This window comes from Electrophorus electricus, chromosome 6 (genome assembly GCF_041902795.1).
Source record: "Electrophorus electricus isolate QZ-2024a chromosome 6, ASM4190279v1, whole genome shotgun sequence".
NCBI classification, from domain to species: Eukaryota; Metazoa; Chordata; class Actinopteri; order Gymnotiformes; family Gymnotidae; genus Electrophorus; species Electrophorus electricus.
This window is the reverse complement of record NC_137502.1, coordinates 8,080,255-8,100,893: the sequence shown is the minus strand read 5'-3', so window position 1 is coordinate 8,100,893 and position 20,639 is coordinate 8,080,255. Positions and strand designations below refer to the sequence as shown.

The 20,639-nt window shown below is 39.1% G+C and overlaps 2 protein-coding genes across 3 annotated transcripts in view; one reads left to right on the top strand and one right to left on the bottom strand.

Annotated features, from left to right (window-relative positions):
• The first annotated feature begins 244 nt into the window (after positions 1 to 244).
• On the top strand, positions 245 to 6,101 carry cmc2 (C-x(9)-C motif containing 2). 2 transcript variants are annotated; one of them, XM_026999443.3, is made up of 4 exons: positions 245 to 389; positions 1,411 to 1,514; positions 1,682 to 1,753; positions 5,551 to 6,101. In XM_026999443.3, the coding sequence occupies exons 2-4, from the start codon at positions 1,434 to 1,436 to the stop codon at positions 5,632 to 5,634; spliced, it is 237 nt and encodes a 78-aa protein (XP_026855244.2). In that variant the 5' UTR covers positions 245 to 389; positions 1,411 to 1,433; the 3' UTR covers positions 5,635 to 6,101. The 2 variants fall into 2 exon arrangements, with proteins under 2 accessions (XP_026855244.2, XP_081571747.1); XM_081715621.1 differs by lacking the exon at positions 245 to 389 and adding an exon at positions 820 to 838.
• Positions 6,092 to 20,639, bottom strand: part of LOC113570807 (chromodomain Y-like protein 2) — a 29,970-nt gene continuing 15,422 nt past the window's right edge. Inside the window, exons 3-7 of the mRNA XM_026999438.3 lie at positions 15,722 to 15,939; positions 12,058 to 12,230; positions 11,244 to 11,454; positions 9,910 to 10,053; positions 6,092 to 9,396 (exon numbers count right to left, since the gene is read on the bottom strand). Coding sequence (XP_026855239.2) covers positions 9,238 to 9,396; positions 9,910 to 10,053; positions 11,244 to 11,454; positions 12,058 to 12,230; positions 15,722 to 15,939 — 905 coding nt within the window. The 3' untranslated portion in view covers positions 6,092 to 9,237. The remainder of the gene's footprint in view (positions 9,397 to 9,909; positions 10,054 to 11,243; positions 11,455 to 12,057; positions 12,231 to 15,721; positions 15,940 to 20,639) is intronic.

Genomic DNA, 20,639 nt, shown 5'->3' with positions numbered 1-20,639 from the left:
TCTCAGATCAGCTTAAACAAGCAACACACACGTCACCGCGTTGAAACATACTTCCGAATACGTAATATCCTGCGAAATATAGCTAAATCAAATAAAAGACTGTGAACGTACAGTAAATTGCCTAAAGAATTAGATTAAAGTCCAATTTTAAATAATAAACAATAAACAAGCGCTCCAGTCATACGAACAAGCACATGAACATTATTGAAAGTCTTCTAATTAACTTCTATTGTGGCTAGTTTGATGGTGCTGCCCTCTGTTGGGGGCGTCGTTGCCAGCTAGCCAGCTAACGCTACAGAATAATCTCATGTGGCGTCAAAGAAGTGGCAACTCTTTATTGTTTTTGCACCATACAGCCTAGCTAACACAGCCGCTTCAGCCCAAGAACAGTAAGCTTTTTTTTTATTAGTGTAATAACACCGGTTGTCTAGTTAGCTAGCTGATAGACTAATGGCCAGCAAACCGAGCTTTATCTATTTCATCTACTACACACTAACGTTACAGTAGGGAAAGCTCTGGGGGCAATGTGTATTTTCAAATCAGTAGCCTATGTTAATTAGTTAGGTAGATAGCATAGATAAGGCTTTTTTTGTAATAGTATGGCGGGACAATCATTTAAATCCCACATTGGTGTGGGTTTCAATTGTCTTAATCGACGGCATAGGACTAACGTTATTCGAGGTCAACATGGTAACACCAAGCTTTGTCCTTCACCGGCTATTGGTGCAAAGTGAGCTAACATTTAGACAGCTAAACAAAACGGGAGCTGGTAGTTAAAGCTTTCAGTTAACTGGATGCTCGGTTGTTGTAGAAACCCAGTTTTCCTGCAGGATTGTTTGTAAGGATAGGACTAAAAATATTTTGAATTGAACTAACCTAAGATAGCCATCTTGAGCTACTATTTGTATCTAACTTTTCTTGTACGACACTTTAGTGTTTGCTACAGTGCTTTGTTTTTCTAAGATGGTCACGTTAAGGGATGGGAAGTCATATCAAAGAGGTTTAATGTGACCATGTGAATGTATAACGTTAATCAGTTCCCTCTCGTAGTGTTCTGTACTATTAGCAATTACAGAAAAACACGATGCCAATCAAACTATCTAAAACTAGCAAGCTAACGTGACAATATTTTTTTAATGACTTGTGATCCTTGCTGTGTAAAGCAGGCCGTCTCTGGCCTCGGTTAACCTATTTGTACTACTTTTGTACAAAGTAGTAATAGTAATAATAATAATAATAACAATAATAATTGTTGTTGTTGTAGAAACAGTACATGTCTGACATTGCTGCTTTAATGATATGTATGTATTAATTTTCTTAAACATTTAACTTTTTTCATTATGCTGACAGACGTTTGTGACACTTTCACGGTAGCAGAAAAATGTTGTGATTGTTTTTGTGTATTTCCAGTTTAAGCGTCACTTTAACTCAGGATGCATCCAGACCTCTCACCTCATTTACACACAGAGGAATGCAATGAACTGATAACACAACTCAAACAGTGCCACAAGGAGGTAAGAGAGCATTCCCAGCATCATGAATTCATATTTTTCATGCCTACCTGTCCCCAAGTATTGTTAAATTACATTTAATTAATTCTTTACGACTGTTCCTTATTACTGATTGAATTAAGATACATTAGTTTACATTTAATTGTTTATATTTTCAATTGTATCTTTAGCACAACATCCTCAGGTTCTTTGGGACTTGTAATGATATGGATCGTGCAATGCGGCAATGTCTTCGGACAGAGGTGAGATATAGTTTCTCAGCTTTCAAACCCCAGACTGGTCTAGGAGCATGTATCCAGACATCTCTGCTGAGTGCTGCTTCTGTGTTGGTCAACTCGTCTGATCCTCTGAACCATTTGTATATTTTTTCAATTCTTACAACCTGAAAGCCACATTTTGCAAGCAGAATCTTTATACATCTTTATATTCTCAAATGAAAACACATTTTATTTTGCTACTCTATCTAATTTTCTTTGCTGAGCACACCTAAACCACATAAACTTTGAGCTGGGACTTGCAGTTCATGTCTCTGAATAAATTTTATTTCATCACTGTTGCTGATGCATCAAAAAGTTAAAAAAAGTGGTTGTTCATTTAACACAACTTACACTTCACTTCTCTTTCACCATTATTATTCCAGTTTTTCTAAAGTGTTTGTATGATGTTTCAAATCAAATATTATTTGATTAGATCACCCTACGTCAGCCACTGAAGAAACATGAATCTTCAAGCCAAGTCAAAATGTATTTCTGTAGCACTTTTTACAACATATGTTGTCACAAAGCAGCTTTTCAAATGTCTGTGTCCAGATACCTAATGAACAAGCCAGTGGCAACAAGTGCAAGGAAAATAGATAACCTCTCTAATGCAGATGAACAATAGTCTTCAGTTTCCTGCAAATCTGAAAGGGAGATTAACACTGTTTATTGGCTAGGATTCTGGATGCATTGGTTCTGAAAGCAAAAACACCAAGGCTGGCTTGCTAGAGCAATAAAAGTATTTCCACCTTAAGATAATCTTATATTTTATCATAGTTTATAACATGTCTTATTACTATCATCAGAATTCTTATATTTTCAGCTCACAGACAACATGGTATAACCATTCTTGAAAAGATATGAGATGAGAACTGTTTTCACATCTGGAAAAGTAATTTAAAAAAAAACTTTAAAAAAAAAAAATCAAAACATGGCAAAAATCACAAAGATATCAAATTTCTATTAGCATTTACATATCAAATGATGACATTTGATTAGACAAGGGTCTCTTAAAAATAACATGGTATGTGTGGCTGACTAATTCAGAAACACTAACTGCAACTGAATTTTTCATTGACAAAAATGGGGGGAAATAAAAATAAGCCTAGGGTTTAAAGAATTTAAGAAAATAAACATTTACAGGCATTTTAAAACTGGTATAAATGAAATAAGGTGATATTTTACAGAAAACAGGGAAATTCAATCATCCAGTGATTTTGACTTTGCCCAAGGTCTCAGAGTGCATCTCTATCTCATTTCACAGCTATAAGGATGAATTGACTACAAGACAAAATGTTTTTAATAGTATTTCTTTCAAATTGCTCTTTTCTGGAAGCATGTAAAACATGCAGTCCTTAGGCTTTTTTTCCATAGGGCTACAACTACTACCGAAGATGTCTTTCACATTCCACCTAAGATCACTTTTCTGAAGAGGCCACTATTAAAAGAGCGTGGCTAGGACAAATTTACAAAAGTACAAAATGAGTGCATACAGTGATTGTTCCTTGTGATTAATTTGGTTAATTTGATGTCAGTGCATATGCAGTTGCGTTCAAAATTATTCAGCCTCCCCTGAGACTAAGAATTTACAAATTCAGGATTTTCTGAAGACCTAGAATATTTTTATTTACTTGTGTACCAGTTAAGTGACCTCTTCATATTGTACAATAGAGGTGTAGGAAGGGAGGCAGTCTGTTGGGGCTGCAAGACCCTCTGCCCCCCTGTGAGCCTATTGTGGCTGCAGGTTGTAGCATTTTCCACTTAGTGATAACTATAAACTTGAAAATTGTGACCAAAAATGTGCTCATTCATATTTACTCTGCTGTGGCTCAGATTTGCTTTACTGTACAAAGCAGAACAGAGTAAGTATGAGTCAACACATGTATCTTTTTGCATATTAACCTGCTGCAAAGCACCATCGGGGATTCCGATTGTTATATGTTTGGAAAATCCCAGAGGGAACATATCAACACAAAACCTAGCATAATCCACCACAGTATTTGTGAATCATCAAGATTCTCAGAAGCCATTTTTAAAAATCAACCAGTCTGTGTTTTCTATGCAGTCTTGGAGTTCAGATTTGTACTTGGTGTTCCAGCACTGAATTTTCCTCTCTGCTGGTGTAGTCTGCTTCAGTAATCATGTATATGCCGGTAGCAGGAACACAGACAAGTGGTCAGATTTATCGAAGTGTGATTTATCGAGTGTTTTATTGATTTATTGAGTGTTGTGTAAGAGTGATGGAGGATTTTGTTTCTCTGGTAGGACAAGATACATGATGGTAGTAGTACTTAGGCAGTACCCTTTTAAGGCTGCAGTGCATGAAATCCCCAGTTACAACAGAGTGTGTGTCTGGGTATCTGTTTTCCAGCTTGCTATTAGCTGCATGCAGCTTGTCCATAGCCTTTAACATCTGGTGAGATGTAACGAGTGGTAAGCACTGAAGAAGAGTGAAGAGTAAAAGAGTAAAATGGCCAGCTTTTGATTGGGAGGCATTCGAACACCAGTGTGCAGGACTGCAGGATGATTTCTACAATAGCAAACCATGTTATTGATTAAAAAGCAGACAGCTTGTCGGTGGTGGCTAATTTGGGATCTAAATGGTACGAGGTAAAGCCATCTGGTTGAATAAAACTGGTATGGAGAGTCTCAACAAGGTTTTGGCAAAGACTAATGCACAGCATTTCTGCAGGTCTCGACAGGAATTGATGTGGCAGTGAAGTTCATCCAGTTTGTTCTCAGGGGACTGGATGATAGTTAGAAAAATGCTAGGCTAGGAGGCTGTGAGGGACACCAACGCAGCAGAACCAGAGCACTGCGCAGTGCCTCCTCCCATCTTTTCCTTAGTAAGGACCAGTTTGCTATCGATCATACTGCTAAAAACATGCAGTATGATCTGATGAACGAATGAATGAATGAAGAAACAACCTTATTGAACACTAAGAAGAAAACTACATAACCAAGAACTTCACTCTCCAACAACTCGCTACCTCCACTCTTTACTGAGAATCACATGACTTGAATATTCATAAAGGAATTTGGACAGGCCTATGGAGTTCTGGGAATTTTATAGAGTGATGAAACTAAACTGGAACTGTTTGGATCCACGGATCAGTGGTATGTCTGGCATGAGAAGGGAAAGGCTTATAAAGAACACTATTCCAATAGTCAAACATCGAGGCGGTTCAGTCCTGTTGTGGGGGTGTTTTGCTGCTGCAGGAACTGGTAGTCTGGATCATATCGCATAAGAATCCCACTCACACGGTTCAGACTCTTAATCATGCAGTCTTTGAAAAACCAGGCCATTTTGAAGACGAATGTGAGTCCTTCAGTGCATAAATTGAAGCTTAGAGGTCACTGGACGTACCAGCAAGACAATGAAAACTTGGTTCACAGATCGGGGCCTGGAATGTCCTTGAGTGGATATCTCAGTCCCCAGATTTAAACCTTTGGTGGCATTTAATGAAAGCTGTGGAAGTATGGCAATACCAAGGATCATTAATGAGCAGGAAGCTTTGGCACATGAAGTTTGAAATCATAGTAGTAGACTCAATCATACATTTTCTAAAAATTGTCCAAGATGTAATAATAAGCATTTTTTGACTTATTACTGAAGCCATGGTTGATGCATTTTTATTAGTTTTTTTTTTTTTTTGCATCACCGTGCTTACTTGCATTTTGAGGCAGTTGAGAAATTTTCAATGCAACTTTCTATTATAACATTGTACGTGGTGCTCATTTGATCTGAATCCCCCTGCAACATTGTCTGTTTATCTTTTCAGTATGAAGCAAAGCGGGAGCGGAGCAAGGCTCATGCACAGGAGATGAAGCAGCGTTTGAAGGAAGGCCCTAAAGATCAAGCCTAAGCCAGACAGGCTCCCAGCACTGTATGCCAATTGAAAATGTGAAGTCATTCAGATCTTCGCCTTTTCACAACTGGTCCAGTAATGTTTGTTGCTTTGTGGACATCTGCTGGACTGTGGAGGATGTTGGGAAGATTGCCTGGGTTAATTTATCAAAGACTTTCGAGAAGTTAAATAGGCAGCACATTTTGGGTTAAGTATTAACACTGATGGAACAGTAAATATTAATTTACAATTAAATAAACATATGGCAACCCCAGAAAGAACTGTGTATAGTTAGTGTATGCTGTGTGTCTGAATACTTTCCAAGAATGTTGTTTGCTTTTTATTGGTTATAAGAACTGAGAATCCAAAAAGTTTTATCAGAATTAGTTTGCCTAAATTAATAAATAGAGAAGTCTCATGTTGGACAAAAAGTGTGCTTACACAGGCAAAGTAACAGAAGAAATAAATACATGTAGAATGCTGCATTAATTGTCATTTATTAGATTCCACTCACCCCTCCCACACGAAGACGGAGCATCCTACTGACACAGAGGAAATACACGACTTCTAAGGCACCCAGAAATACTCAGAATCAAGACTAAGGGACAACATTCAACTTGTATAGACTAAAGGACTTTATCAAATGTGTATAATCTCTGGCATGAGGGTGGAAAAAATGAAAAAATTTAAATCAAAACTTTTTTAGATGACAAATGTCAAAAATAAATGTAATAGTTGCAAGTCTATTAACAATATATTAAAAGAATAATGGAAAGCATATGAATATAAACTTTAGATGAGCAATATATTCTTCAATATTTAACATATTTAGTAATGGACCATCTCAATACCTCAAAAAATGTATTTTCCATTTGTACATATCATAAACCACAGAAATTATTTCCATGTGCATGTAATCCAGTTACTCTGCACAATGTTCCAGTATTCTTAATAGGAAAGTGAAGAATGTCACAAATAATCAGGTAATCAGAATGTCAATTATTTTGTTATTAATATAACAAATACAATTTTCTTTTAAAACAAACTTGTCTCTTAAAAGCATACTTCATACATGTTGATAAGTTACAAGAAAACTAGTTTACGACAGGCAAATGTTCCTTAATTATCACAGCTTGAAAAGTACTCAAATTCTTTGATAAAAGTCGCCATACAAAGATAAAACAGTAGATCGATCCTGAATATGAATTCTGCACACAAGTTGTGATTGACAGTTGACTATATCATCCCAAATTTCAACGGAGTGCCTATTCACCCCCATAAATCCCAAAAATACTGGAAGGAAAAGAAGCCACAAGTGGAAGGGTATGCATATGTAATGGCACTGTTGAGCCACAGGACCGCCTACAATATTTTATGTATTTCTCAATAAATAAAAAAATAAACTATGCAAGTTTTCTAACATTATTTACTATGGCAATACAAAAACATACCCTGAAATATAAAGATCTGACAAGCAACATTTATCTACAATAATATACATGCATAATCATAATTATATTATATATATATATATATATATATATATATATATATATATAAAACAGCATGTTACACTGTTAATTTAGCTTTTGTACAATGGCTGAATGTCTCAATTTCTGTACAAAACAATGACCAGTCACCTCTGTACAAAACAATAATCTCAGGCCTACACATGTAAGTATATAAACTAGCATATTTATATATATAATTATCCTGAAAACATCACATGCAAAAATAACATACACATCTGTATTATTTCCACAATACCAACAGGCTGACAAAGTGCAGAGACTGAATATTACTTTGGAACACAAACAAAATATTTCATTTAATTCTTTACAAAAATATGCAACAAATTTAACTAAAATAATCATCTGACATTTAAAAATGTATTCACATCCATCACCATTACATAATCCTTTTCATTTTGACATTTGTCTTCCATCAGAGCACAGGACACAAATATCCAGTGATATTTATCAGGAACCAATAAGCAATGAATCTGGATTCTGCCTCAGAATTCTGTTAACCTCAAACTGTCATAGCGATACTGATGAGTTCTTCACTACACCTGGAGAGCTGGACTTCCTTACCAACAATAAGAGACAGCAATGCATTTCATCATTTCCCTTACAAAAAGGGGGTGGAGCCCAATCAGTATTAGGTTAATTCATAATTTACTAGTAGTCTCTGAAATTTCAGATAACTAGTGGATTTTTAGTTATGTGCCGAAAGAAACATTGAAATTATCTTGATAATTCTTAAGTCTTGATTTTTTACAGGGTCTAAAACAGATAAACCTAATGACAGGATGAAACAAGTGAAATTCAGATTATTGCTGTCATTTTGTTTAATCCATTTACATTTTAAACATTTGACCCTAAAGTAAAATCCTCATGAAAGCTTTCACAGAGAATGACTATGCCGAGTCAAATATCTACTGCATGCAATAAGTAACCATAACACTGCTAGAAATCATGGAAAGAACATGAAAAAAATACAGATAGTCTAGTAGAGGGAAAAACTAAAAGCAGCACATATTTGAACACAGTTATTTTCCAAGCCATAACGAATGTCTTAGCTATAACATCCACATCTAGAGTCTTCATTCTGAACTTTAATCTCCTTCAGCTAGCAATGCATTGCTGTCAATAAGATAAATAAAGCCAAAAAGAAATGTCCTGGTATTAGATTTGCATAGACTTATGACTCATAGATGAATAACACATGGGACATTATATCTTAATTTCTTCACATTGAATTCCCTGACTGCCCCCCATCCCACCCCACCCCACCCCACCCCACCCCCCACACAAACATATCATCAGACTACTAATCAGACAGAAAAAAGGGAATAATCATCACATTCAATGTTCAAGACGGCGAGGGTAGTTTGCAGTATAATCGGTAGCATCTAACAACCAAAGACTGACAGCTTCACAGCATCACCAAGGTAGATCTGAACCTCTGTCGATTTAGGGGAATAAAATGTGTGACTGCGATTTGCAAAGAGGCACTGCAGTTAACAGCAATGTTGCTAACCCATCACTACTGCACTCAACTGAGGTCATGTCATATAGCACATGGACAATAATATATGACAGGAATGCTTTTAAGGTAAAAAGATTAATAATCTTACCAAGGACCTTTGGTATGAAAATCACCCCTTCAGAGATGAGAGAAAACAAAAAGACAATACACAACAATCAAATTATCTACACTGTACACGTTTACATACAATTATTCAATTATTTTTAACCTTACAAAATGGCTTGATTTCAAATAAATAAAGAATGAAAACATTAAAGGCATTCATTATTTTGTAAAATTTTCAGTGTACGAAAATGGCTGGCTTTAAAGTATCCTTGGGAAATAGAATCCCTCTGATACCAAGGATTTGTAGTTAAAAGAAAAGCAACAAAACAAACCAAAAAACTTGTATTCTTGGCTTAGTTTAATCTCATTCAAAGGATATGACATCATTGACTACTCAAAGTAGATGTGCCCGATTCAGCTGTGGGGGGGTGTGGGGGGAGGGGGGGGGTGACACTTCATGGCATGGCAGCTGAGGGTCTTTGATCTTGTGGACACAGTTCTCAAAGACTGGAGAAGGGCTGAAAATTAGGCATCATAACCCTTATTTTGAAGGTAGTTGAAAAGAGCTTCCAGTCCCTTGGTGGAGCACCACAGCTGTTTAAGCATCTGGCATTCCTTCTCGTTCACCTCCTCCAGGACAGACTTCAGGATGCTTCGCACCATGCATTTGGACTCTTCTAGAACCTGCATATGGAAGATAAAAAGACATCCCCACACATATTATTTGAAGTCAAGGATGAATTATACTTTTTTGTTGAACCTGTCATATATAAATGTAGCGCAAAGTGGTTTACAGCCAAAAAAAAAAAAAAAAAAAAAAAAAAAAAAGCAAACAAAATCAGCATCGGAAACAATTAATATATGAATAAAAAGTATAAAACAACACCTTAGAAAATGGAAAAACGCATAAATAAAAGAAAAGAAAATGAAACAGTATTTGTATGCTGCTCATTTAAAGTATGTAATGAGAACAACTGTTGAATGTCGTGTGGAAAGGAAATCCAGTCTGACGGAACTATTGACTGATTATTTTAAGGACTTGCAATATTGAGCATCTCTGAAACACTTCTGGTAATCACCAGGAAAATGGCAATACTTATCATGTCGTATAAAACCAGATCAGAACCCCCCCCTCCCGCCGATGTAAACCCCCGTAAAAAGCCAGAGCCAGGTAACCCAGGGCTCACGAGCTCATACCACAGCGCTGCAGGCAGCCATCTCCTGCACCCGCAGCATTACTTCCTGGTTGAAGGTGGTGGGCCAGAACACTTGCGAGACCAGCCCACGGCTGCACGCCTCCTGGGCTGTCAGTTTCCTGCCACAAAACAGCATCTCATTGGCCTAGAAGGAAGAAAGGTCAAAAATCACTTGCCCATCATGAAAGTAAGGCGTTGTGCTGTGTGTAATCATATATATTAGAGGCGTACGACTGCTGTGTGTTGCCATGTTATCTACCGCATTCATCAGTGGTTAGCTTCTCTACACAGAGCCCCTTAGAAAAGCAGCGTGCTAGGTGGTGCTGCTGTCTTTCTGAATTTTTTGCATTTCACCATCACGCCAAATATATTAGATTTTCGAATAGGATGTCTGCTGAGTATATATCTGGCATGTACACTGGTGTTTGCATGTATTTGCACTCTGACCTACTTTTGGTTAGTTTGGCTATGTTCCTTAGCACAGTGCATGAGCAGCGCTGTCAGGTTAAGGCACAGAATAATATTTAATCTGAGGGGCTGTACTGTACTACCATATAGATATTATAGATTAACAGATATTACAGATTAACAACCATTTAAAAACATACAAAGGAAGCCAATCAGAAATAAAACTAAATCATGATCAACACATTAGTCTGTGACCCATCGACATCTTTTGGCTATTGTCCCTGAAGATGCTCTGTTAGGGATGTGTTATAGCCATTTTTAGTTACTGCTTGCTTTGGGGGCTTTTTGCATCCTGTCCCGTCTTCTGTAAGTAAAAGGCTTCCTCGACAGATTAGTCGTAGGTGAAGACCCATCCACTGCATTTGGGGACATCCAAGGAGTTCAAACGCTGCTGCATGTCACACTTCCTGCTGCCACTGTTGAGAGCAGCTGGTAAAGTTCAAGTCGAAGGTTTCCACCCTGATGCAACAGCTGTCCCTCTCCTGTCTCTTGATGCTTAGCACCTTCGAGGCATCTCTGACTCTACGCTCTCTGTTCGTGTTTGCTATTGGTAAGATAAACAGTGCCGTCTTACTTCCATTTTCATCTACAGCATTTAGCAGATGCTCTTACCCAGAACCTGGGGGTTTGCCCGTTTGTTTACTTAAGTAAAAGTTCAAGTTACACAAGGCATAATTTTACCCTGTATAGAGCTGTCACAATGAAAAATATTGTACCGCCACTTACCTCTATTACATAAGTGCTTAAAAGTGCGTAATTGTATCCTTAAGCATGTTCGTTAAACTCCTATAAAACCTATAAATAGCCTCTGATCGTCTTAAGCCCTTTCAACAGGTTTGCTCCTCTTAGTCTAGTGGGTTCACTCACCAGAGCAACTCCAAGGATCTGAGGGAACGTATAAGAAGAGCAGCCAGAGGGTGTGAGACGCAGAGCAGCACAAGGTGTCTGGAACCAGGCTCTCTCGCTGGCCCACACGATGTCACAGAGGGGCAGGATGGAGGCCCCCAGCCCCAGAGCAGGCCCATTGATGGCCACCACGATGGGCTTCTTGAAGTGGATGAAGGCCTTCACAAAGTCTCTGCAGTGAGAGAAGATGTGAACAAAGGATTTGAGCTGTCAGGGTCTAAATGCTATAAATAACCGGTAAAGTATATATGAGGATGTTTTTTCATGAATTGTTGGCAAGAAAGCGGAAGTGTTTTATGCTTAAATTAAAACATTATGAAACAGAACTGAACAAAGTTGAGGACTCCAGCAGTAAGGCTTAAAAGGGTTCTACAATTCTGACAAACTCGCTTAAATTTTTTAGTTTATGTAATAGTTTTGAGTGGCAAAGTATTTGTGATCATAAACTGTTTGAATTTCTATGATTGCCAGAACCCCTCACAAAATGTTCAAGGACCATGCATGAGCTTAGTTGGTGACTATCAGCTCATAGCAGACATGTGACTTGTCAGAGCACCCATTTGATGAGTTCTTGATTACAAAGCAGGGACCCACTTAATTAAATAACTTAATTATAGTTTTTAATGAGCAACTAATCATGAAAACCTAAATTGCAAGTCTCATTAATATACAATTAACCGTGCCATCTTTCCACCTGGAGTTTTCTTCTTTCTCTTTTAAGGACATGGATAATCTAAAGTGGGACAGAAGCCCACTGCTGTGGCCTCACGCCTACCTCACAGCATCGGCGATCCTGCTGCTCTCTTTCCGGCGGTCTGTGGAGAGCCGTCCGATCAGGTAGGAAGGGTCCAGGCCGCCACAGAAGACGCTGCCCACGGCGCTGAGCAGCAGGAGCTTGCTGTCATCGCCTGCCGCACTGCCCAGAGCTCGGCACACCTCCTTCATGATCTGCCCAGTGGGAAGAGGATCATGAGGAGAGGGTAGGACGAGAGGGTAGGGGGAGAGATGGGGGAAAGCGTAGGAGGAGGAGAGCGTAGGAGGAGGTAGGGCGAGAGCCGGCACCAAACCACCACAGCCTCAGAGAGAGAACATGCTGAGATGCGAGCTGGGAGCTACCATTACCTCGCGCATGGATTACATTTACAATTTTAGGGTTACTGAGGAAGGAGATACAGCATCTGCTGACATGGCAAATGTGGATGTTGGGATTTAGGGAATTTTATCCTTGTTTAGTCACTTGGCTTCAAGAAATGTTCCATATTCTAAGTGCAGCTTTGAAGTTACACAACACAAGAAGCATGTCTGTTGGCCCTGCAGAGCAAACCCTCATAAAACGTGATGGTGTGTGCATCTGTACATGCGGAAGTGTGTGATCCTGCGATGACACTTCCAAGATGACTTCCACAAGGGCAACTAAAAGCGTAGGCCAGCACACACACACACACACACACAGAGAGAATGACACCGATGAATGCTACAAGCCGTTGGGAATTGGGGGTTGTGGCAGCAGTGGTGGAGATGCTATTCACACCCACCTACACAGATGTAGAGATGTGTTTCACACTCAGGCTATAATTAAATTACATAAAGAGAAACTGACCAAGTGAAGGTCCTAGACTTGTTGATGAAGTGCATTTTACTTGTGTCAATATTAGCCTTATTTTAGGATCACTGTCAAAATATGCAAAAACGGGGAAGATTCATATTCTTAAAAATGTTTTTGCATATTTTGACAGTTAAAAGCATGCCACACAATTCTATTCAAAACCTGTGCTATTTGAAGCATTACATTCACATTCATTCTATGCAGCCATTTGCTTTTACACACATAGTGGGAAGCCTGTGTTAAACAATAGCACACACAAAGTGTTTTCACAGTAAGGCAGCTGGTAGAACTATGAATATAAAAGTGACACAGCTGACAAAGTCAAGCTCCTCTGGCAGAGAAATTAAATAACAAAAAATGTTTGATGCATTACTTTTTGATACAGCATGCATATCCTAATAATAACCAGGACACATTTTCTCTCTCTCTCTCTCTCTCTCTCTCTCTCTCTCTCTCTCTCTCTCTCTCTCTCTCTCTCTCTCTCTCTCTCTCTCTCTCTCTCTCTCTCTCTCTCTCTCTCTCTCTCTCTCTCTCTCTCTCTCTCTCTCACATCTACACAGCTCACCAGCCTGCCCTCATAACAAGGACTGAGGTCAGAGTCTCAATCTATAGCTGAAAAAAAGCACTGTAATACAAGTGCAGGTTACATTTACAATGTTCTTCAGCATTTCCAGATAATATTCCACAGAGACAGAGAGAACGCTCGCAATAAAAGGGAACGAGCAAAATTGCTTGTGCACACATTATACACAGCCGGAAAATGACTTCTCCATCATAAAGAACTTTTAGATAATGCAAAGAGGCAGTCTTATTCACTTCAGGCAGCCAGACTCAGACTTGCAGTGCTTAGAAACTGTGTAAGCCCAATCATTTAAAAGTGATCAAAGTCAGACCAGAAGTAACTATAATGGGAACTGAAGAGATGTATGGGTCATGGATTTGTCCCCACAAAGCACTGACAAAACAGACCTGCATTTCTCCAGCTGTGGCCTTCATTTAATATATTCAAGATACAGGTGTCCAAAAGATGAAAAGGTAAAAGGAAAATGTTAGAGATCACTATCAAATCAATTCATTATGGGTCTACATCAAAATACATATTAGCTTCACAAATCATTGACCACAGGTATTGGTCATTACATATATGATTACGGGGGGTGTGGGGTAAAATGCTCAGGAGTGGAGGGTCTATAGATCATCAGGAATGAGGCCATACAAATGATCAGGGGTGGGGTATACAGTTTTCCTTTGCTGCTCACAGAAACCGTGGAGTGAAAACAGAAGCAGCAGTCTGGGCTGAAAGCCTCCATCCTCTGGGGTGAATCGCTCCATTCCAGCTCCCACTTTTTCACAACCCTTGTTCATGAGGCGGAGAGTATGAGAGCGATTTACAGGACTAAACACATCCGCTGCGGTGCGCACGCCACTGGGACGCGGGTGGCGTGGGGGAGCAGAGTGAGGGGGCTTGTGCTGGCGGAGAATGGATAAACATTCGGCTAATGGGCTTAGCTCTTCCCTGCCGGTCGTGCCGTTCGTGGAACTCTGCCGAGGAAGAAGCGGCACTCTGGCTTGGCTGTGAGTGTAGCATTTCAAGACTTGGCTGCTGCAAGTAAATCAGCCTGAAACCAGCAATGGCCTAAAGGGCACCCAGCCCCAACATTTCAGCCTGGCAGACTTATCTTTATATGAGGTGAAGTAAAGTGCACCAGGAGCTGGTGCACCGCGGAACTGTGCTCAGAGCCCAGCCTTCTGGCTTTGTGCAAGTGTTTTGTGTTCGCATTATAGTTAAGTGTGTGCACAATAAAAAAACAAAACAAAACTAAGCTCTGTATAATGGTTAATTATCTGTATTACACTCTCATCCAAAGTGTGAGTTTACAAAAAAATACCGCTATCCTCATTCCATTAGCTACCCAGTGAATAATCAGTATGATATTGAGGTTGGCTTCCATGTCAAATAAATGTTTTCCCCCAGTACACATTTGCCTAAGGGGAAATATGCACAAGTCTGCCTAATAGGAGATATATGGCATTGATAACCTGTACATAAAATGATGATGTGAAAATCACCTTATAAACTATCCCACAGGAAGCTAATCGGCACTGGGGAGAGAACAAGAAAAGAAGAGCCTCCCCACATCTAGATCACCCATGAGACTTGTGTGGGGACAGGACCGACGGGCACACCTTCTCTGGTGCATACTGATTAATGCTGTCGGGGCTACAACCATGTGCACTTCTCTTCTCTGGACCTTTATCACCTGCCATCGTCTTGCATTCTTAGTCAGCACTGACTCAATCACACTTCTTATTAATGTGTGTAAATTTGAAACCCGTCATAGTAAAATCTTAAACCACATGTGGAATGCATATATATCATTAAAAAACGTTTGGGGGAAGGTCCCTGGGAAGTATCTTTGATGTTCCCTTTTTCAATTGCGCCAGTATACTTTAATCATTCAACTGTAATTATGGTCACATATACTTAAATCCTTTAAATCCCTTTTTCATACATTATTGTCAAGTTTTTTTCAGGCTGGCTCTTTTGTGACAGCTACATCCTCATTTCAGTGAGAAAAGCATCCCAATCCTAGTAAACTGCAAATGCCACATAATATGCAACCATCAACATTTTCTGTAGTAAAAAAACATTCATTATTTTCTCACAATTCTCAAAATACCTTTCAAAAGATGTGATATTCAGCCAGAACCTTATGGTCAGTAATCTGTGACACAATCACAGTCTTGGTTTGGCTATTTGATCCTGTCTCAGATGATGGTGAGTGGTTGACTAATACTTCCTTCTTGCTGGACAACACATTAAGGTACATACCTCTGGGGTTAGTGCATTGTTGTCTGATGTCTGGCTTGACAGCAAAACATGTGTGAAGCCCTCTTCCTTCCTGACCACGATGTCACGAAACCTGTAGCTGGTCTCATTCTGCCTGACGTTGTACCTCAGTCTTTTGTCGAAAACATAGCCTTTGTCCTCAGCCAGCTTCCGTTTGGCTGAGCTGTGCAAGTGTGCATCTCCGTTGGGGATTGGGGTTCCTGTTTGAACATGACAAATGGACAAGGAAATAGACATGTGATTTAATTTGGAAATACACCAAAACATTGTGATTTAGGTTTGGCATGGAGAAACGCTGATAGTTGCACACCTTTGGTCATCTGGACGGTATTGCCTGAGGCCTGTTTGTTCTAAGGCAATGAAAAAAGGTGAAAGGAGCTGGATGTTATACTTGGGCCTGGGACACTAGCAAGCAAGGTAGAGCCTTACTGCAGCTTCAGTACTCCCCATTACCTTTCAAAGGCTTTGTACATGGACATTTATTTTATTATTATTATTTTTAATGGTCTAGAAATGCTCTAAGTGGAGTTTAATTCATTTATTCTTTTGTTACAGGCCTTGTGCCTTGGCATGTTGTGACAGATTCAGCAATGAACTGTTTGGTAACTTACTCCGGATAAGATCATCTGCTAAATGGCATAAATGTAAATCTAAACTAAGTGTAAAGCTAGGGGAGGGTTACATCTATCTTATCGATGTGAGGTTGCATAGGATGCTTCAGCTGCCATCCTCATAGAATAGATCTCGGCTGCATTAAGTTCTGATATGAAAGTCCACATACTTAAGTGGTTATTTGAATCTCAATTATATGTACACCTAATTCTTGTCACAGTCTGGTTGCTCTAAGCAACTTCATACATTTAAGGGTTTAAACTACCCGAAAAACAAACAGGGCTCCCCCAGAATTTCTCATTAGTTTCCTGCAGCACACTGCCATGTTAAAGGCTATGGTACTGTCTTACAGCACAATGGTCTCATATTACAGTGTACGCCAAACTAGTTGCTGTAACAATAACAACAACAAGATAACACCTAGTGGAATTTTTCAAATTATAATATTGTATGGAAAACACAAACCTGGTCTTCAGTGTCGACAACAACTTTCACTGGAAAATAGATAAAACTTGCTCGAAAAGATGCTAAATGTCGCCTGATGACGCCATGCACAAATTAGCATATCGGTAACGTCAACGCATCGTATTTGCATACTGCCTAATGTCAGATGGTGTCAGCCCTGTGCATCTAGTTTCTTCTCTCGTATTCTCTGAGCTCACGGATACTGTATTTTAATACAGCCAAATAAACAGCCCAACAAAGATGTTCTTATTTACACGTTTTTCTGTTTCTGTTGTCAGACAGCCGGAGTAGTATGAAATGGTCAGTGAAACACGGCCAATTAACAATACATATTAACCAGCTTTCACTTCCAAGTCATTTCTAAGCTGTTGCTCTGCACTGCTAAAATTCTTATTTTATGTCAGACAAAATCACCATACACATAATTTAAAGGCAACGGCTGTACTTCGATTTCGCCTATATTTAAAAAGTAAAACGATCTCTTAGAGGCGACAGAATATATTTTTCCCCCACACACACAGCGCACAGAATGATCGCAGTCAAACGATCAAGTTAAACTGGTCACATTAAAACAAAGGACGATTAAAACACGCAGATTACAGACTGGTCACTGGCAACAGCGTCTGGACACAGGCGGCTCGTTCACGTGTATGTCACCCGCCGTGCCCACCTATCTGCCCCTCACCGAGCAGAGCCAGCGCCGAGCGGGGGGTGTGCCCGCCTGCGGAGCAGTACCGGCGCGCCTCTCGCTGGCGGAGCACTTCAAGTCTTCCATGGGATGTGGCTATGGTTTGTAAAAAAAAAAAAAAAAAGTCGCTAGATGCTTTTTTTTAAGCTAGAGGGGACTAAAAAGTATTTACGTTAGCAAACATTGCTGATCTTATGCCTGACTGCTGGGTTCACAGTTCCGTGTGTGGGACATGAGTGCAATTCAATCGGGCGGCTCCGATTACTGACACAGCATTTAAGAGTTAAGTGTGACCCTCTTCGTGAATTACACAGAGATTGTACACCAATGACAGTAAAAGCGCTTAACAACCCTGATTTATCACAAGTGAACGCCAGGGACACCAAATGGAAAAGCAGTGAGTATTTAACCATTTACATACAGTTATGAGACATCACTACTGAAATAATTCACCATATAATGTTTTATTGTTTTTAAAAATTATTATTTCTAAAGCGATTTAAACCTGTGCAGTACCAAACCTGAACTGACTACAGCAGACATTCAAGGAAGGCATGAACCACAGCAAAAAACAAACAAGCAAACAAACAAAAAACCCTAATCAGGCATATCTGATGTTTTGTCATTCTCATGCACAGAGTAGTTTTAAAATATACCACACCAGTTTACATCAGTTTACAGGGTGTTTGGCTACATGGCTGTGCATAGGAAGCTAATGCCAAATATTACTTAGGTTACAGACCCAAGTACTGTGACAGCATGTGGATGGTAGAGATTTGCTCAAACTATCAGGACATGCAGGATGCTTCACTGGTAGACTACAACTTGTATGTTTTCTAAATCTATATGCTGCATGTTTAAATTGCTGGTTTCAACCCCGTTCATTATTTCTGCTCAGCGGCACTCGGTATAAGGGCATTATTCATCCTGTCATATCCTTTCATCCATCCAGTGTACTGGTCCTTCCCTGATTCAAAACAGTGTAATTAAACTGTCGTTTGATTCCATCAATTCATCACACCTAAAATAGACCAAAACGAGGATGGAAAATCACTCAACGAAAAGAGGACAAGAAGGCAAGTTTACTGCTCTGAAGTTTAAATAGATGACATAAGAACCTAAATAAAATGAATACACGTATCCAGCACTAAAAAATCGCAGCATGGAAAGAGACACAATAAGTGAATCGTGAACATTTAAAATGAATGAGGTAATAAAATGATATTGTAAGCAGAAAAATAGGGAATGGTCCAGAATAAACTGGTTTCATGCAGGAAAGGCCTCTGTAGGCTTCAGCGTAACTCCTTAGGAGGCCTCATTGACAGGCCTCTAGGGGCCTCAGTCGAGGGGGGGAGCCTTGGTTCAAGGACAGGACAGCCTGGCCAAGTGCCGGAAGCAATAATATGGACATCACTGGAAGAACCAGTATGGTTCTATTAAAAAAATAGAAGTAGTCCAGGATGAACCTAATGGTACCAAGAACTGGTTGGTGTAAGTATTGAAAATCAATTTGCACAAATTGAATAATGTATGGTTTGGAGAACAATAGTGCAACCTGGCCAAGTTTTTATGAAAAAATAAAAATGGTTATGAAGAAAATGTATAAAAGGGGTGCCCACCTAAGACGTTAGACGTTCTCTGGGCAATGCCTCGTTTGTAAGACTGAGCTCAGAATAAAGATGGGACCAGCTCTTCTCTTCAATTAATTCCAGAGTCTGCATCTTTATTTCTATTAAGTATGTATTGAATAAATGCCTTGAATTTAGGAAGATCTAGGAATGACAGGAAGATGACATGGTTCAGGTTTGACCATCTGTAACAAAGGATGAAGGTAGCCACCCTATCCAGGACTCAAACCTAGGGCCGACAGGAGGTAATCATGAGCACTGACCACTAGACCAAAGATCCTCCCGTTCAGAGAGTGGCGCGACACTCTCCACGTGTCCCTCCATGCACAACTGCCCTTTCCATCAGGGTCACACCCATGCCTCTCATCAGGGATATGCCATACTCCTCAAATATACGATGCTTCCAGGCATGTAAAACATTAAATGCCATAAGACATCACAGTCTATCTGTTAATGGGGAATACAAACCAATAAATGAATCAGATTATCATCTTTACCAGATGACTAGAGTCACTCTTTTCAACAAGTACTCTGTCACAATAATCATGTTCAATTACAATATATAAAGCAGAGCCAACCGCACATTCCATTAAAAGTGATGATACCCAGTGGAGTAAAGTTGTGCGGTCATATAATGCTACTGGACAGAGCTTGCAATTAACAAGGCTGCTTTAAACACAAAGGCCAAACTTACTCCAATGCCAAGTTTACATTCAGACTCCAAAAACTCTGCAAAGGTTTATTCATTTATACACAAACTAGACAGTTAGATATCATGTAATCTGACACATTAATTTCAGGGAAAAGTGAGATCCTTATTAAACCAAGACAAGTCAATATATTTAAATCACAGCCATCATGTCAGAGGAGGCCTTTATGAGAATTAAATCAATATATTCATCACAGCCATCATATCAGAGTTATGCACTTACCATAGAAACCACTTCTTCACAGTGACTGAGGAGTAAACTGCACTTTTCTCTCATCACTACTCATATAAGTTATTTTATATTGCAATGTGATATATTCTCTTTAAACTTAATTGTTAAAGCATGTGCTAAACCTATTTACACCATCATGTTAAAAAGAGAATGCTTTAGTGTGGTGGAACAAACATCTTAAAGACTAAGAATGGATAACCATAATAATCAACAGTCAAATCTTAAGCATTATTTTATAATCAGTTAACGGGAATGTGTCATTGTTTGCATCACAATGCATTTAATCCTTAAAATAGTTTATTTACTTTTTGTTTGTCTGTAAATTATCATCATATTATTATCATATGTAGGTATACCCATCTGTCAATGATTTCTGAATTTATATACACAGAAAACTGATACACATACACAAGTTTGCCTATTTTGCCATTCAAATCTGCATCACAGATTGTATTACAGATGTACTTTAGCAATTTTTGACCATTTTAATGTTGTCCTCTAATTACTTTTAATTTTAAGAGACATTAAATAATCTGTCATCATCTTGGTTTCAAATCTATATATGT

Coding starts and splice junctions, on each gene's coding strand:
- cmc2 (XM_026999443.3), top strand. CDS start 1,434: ATGCATCCAGACCTCTCACCTCATTTACACACAGAGGAATGCAATGAA. Junction 1,515..1,681: donor TCAAACAGTGCCACAAGGAG/GTAAGAGAGCAT, acceptor TTGTATCTTTAG/CACAACATCCTCAGGTTCTT. Junction 1,754..5,550: donor GGCAATGTCTTCGGACAGAG/GTGAGATATAGT, acceptor TTATCTTTTCAG/TATGAAGCAAAGCGGGAGCG.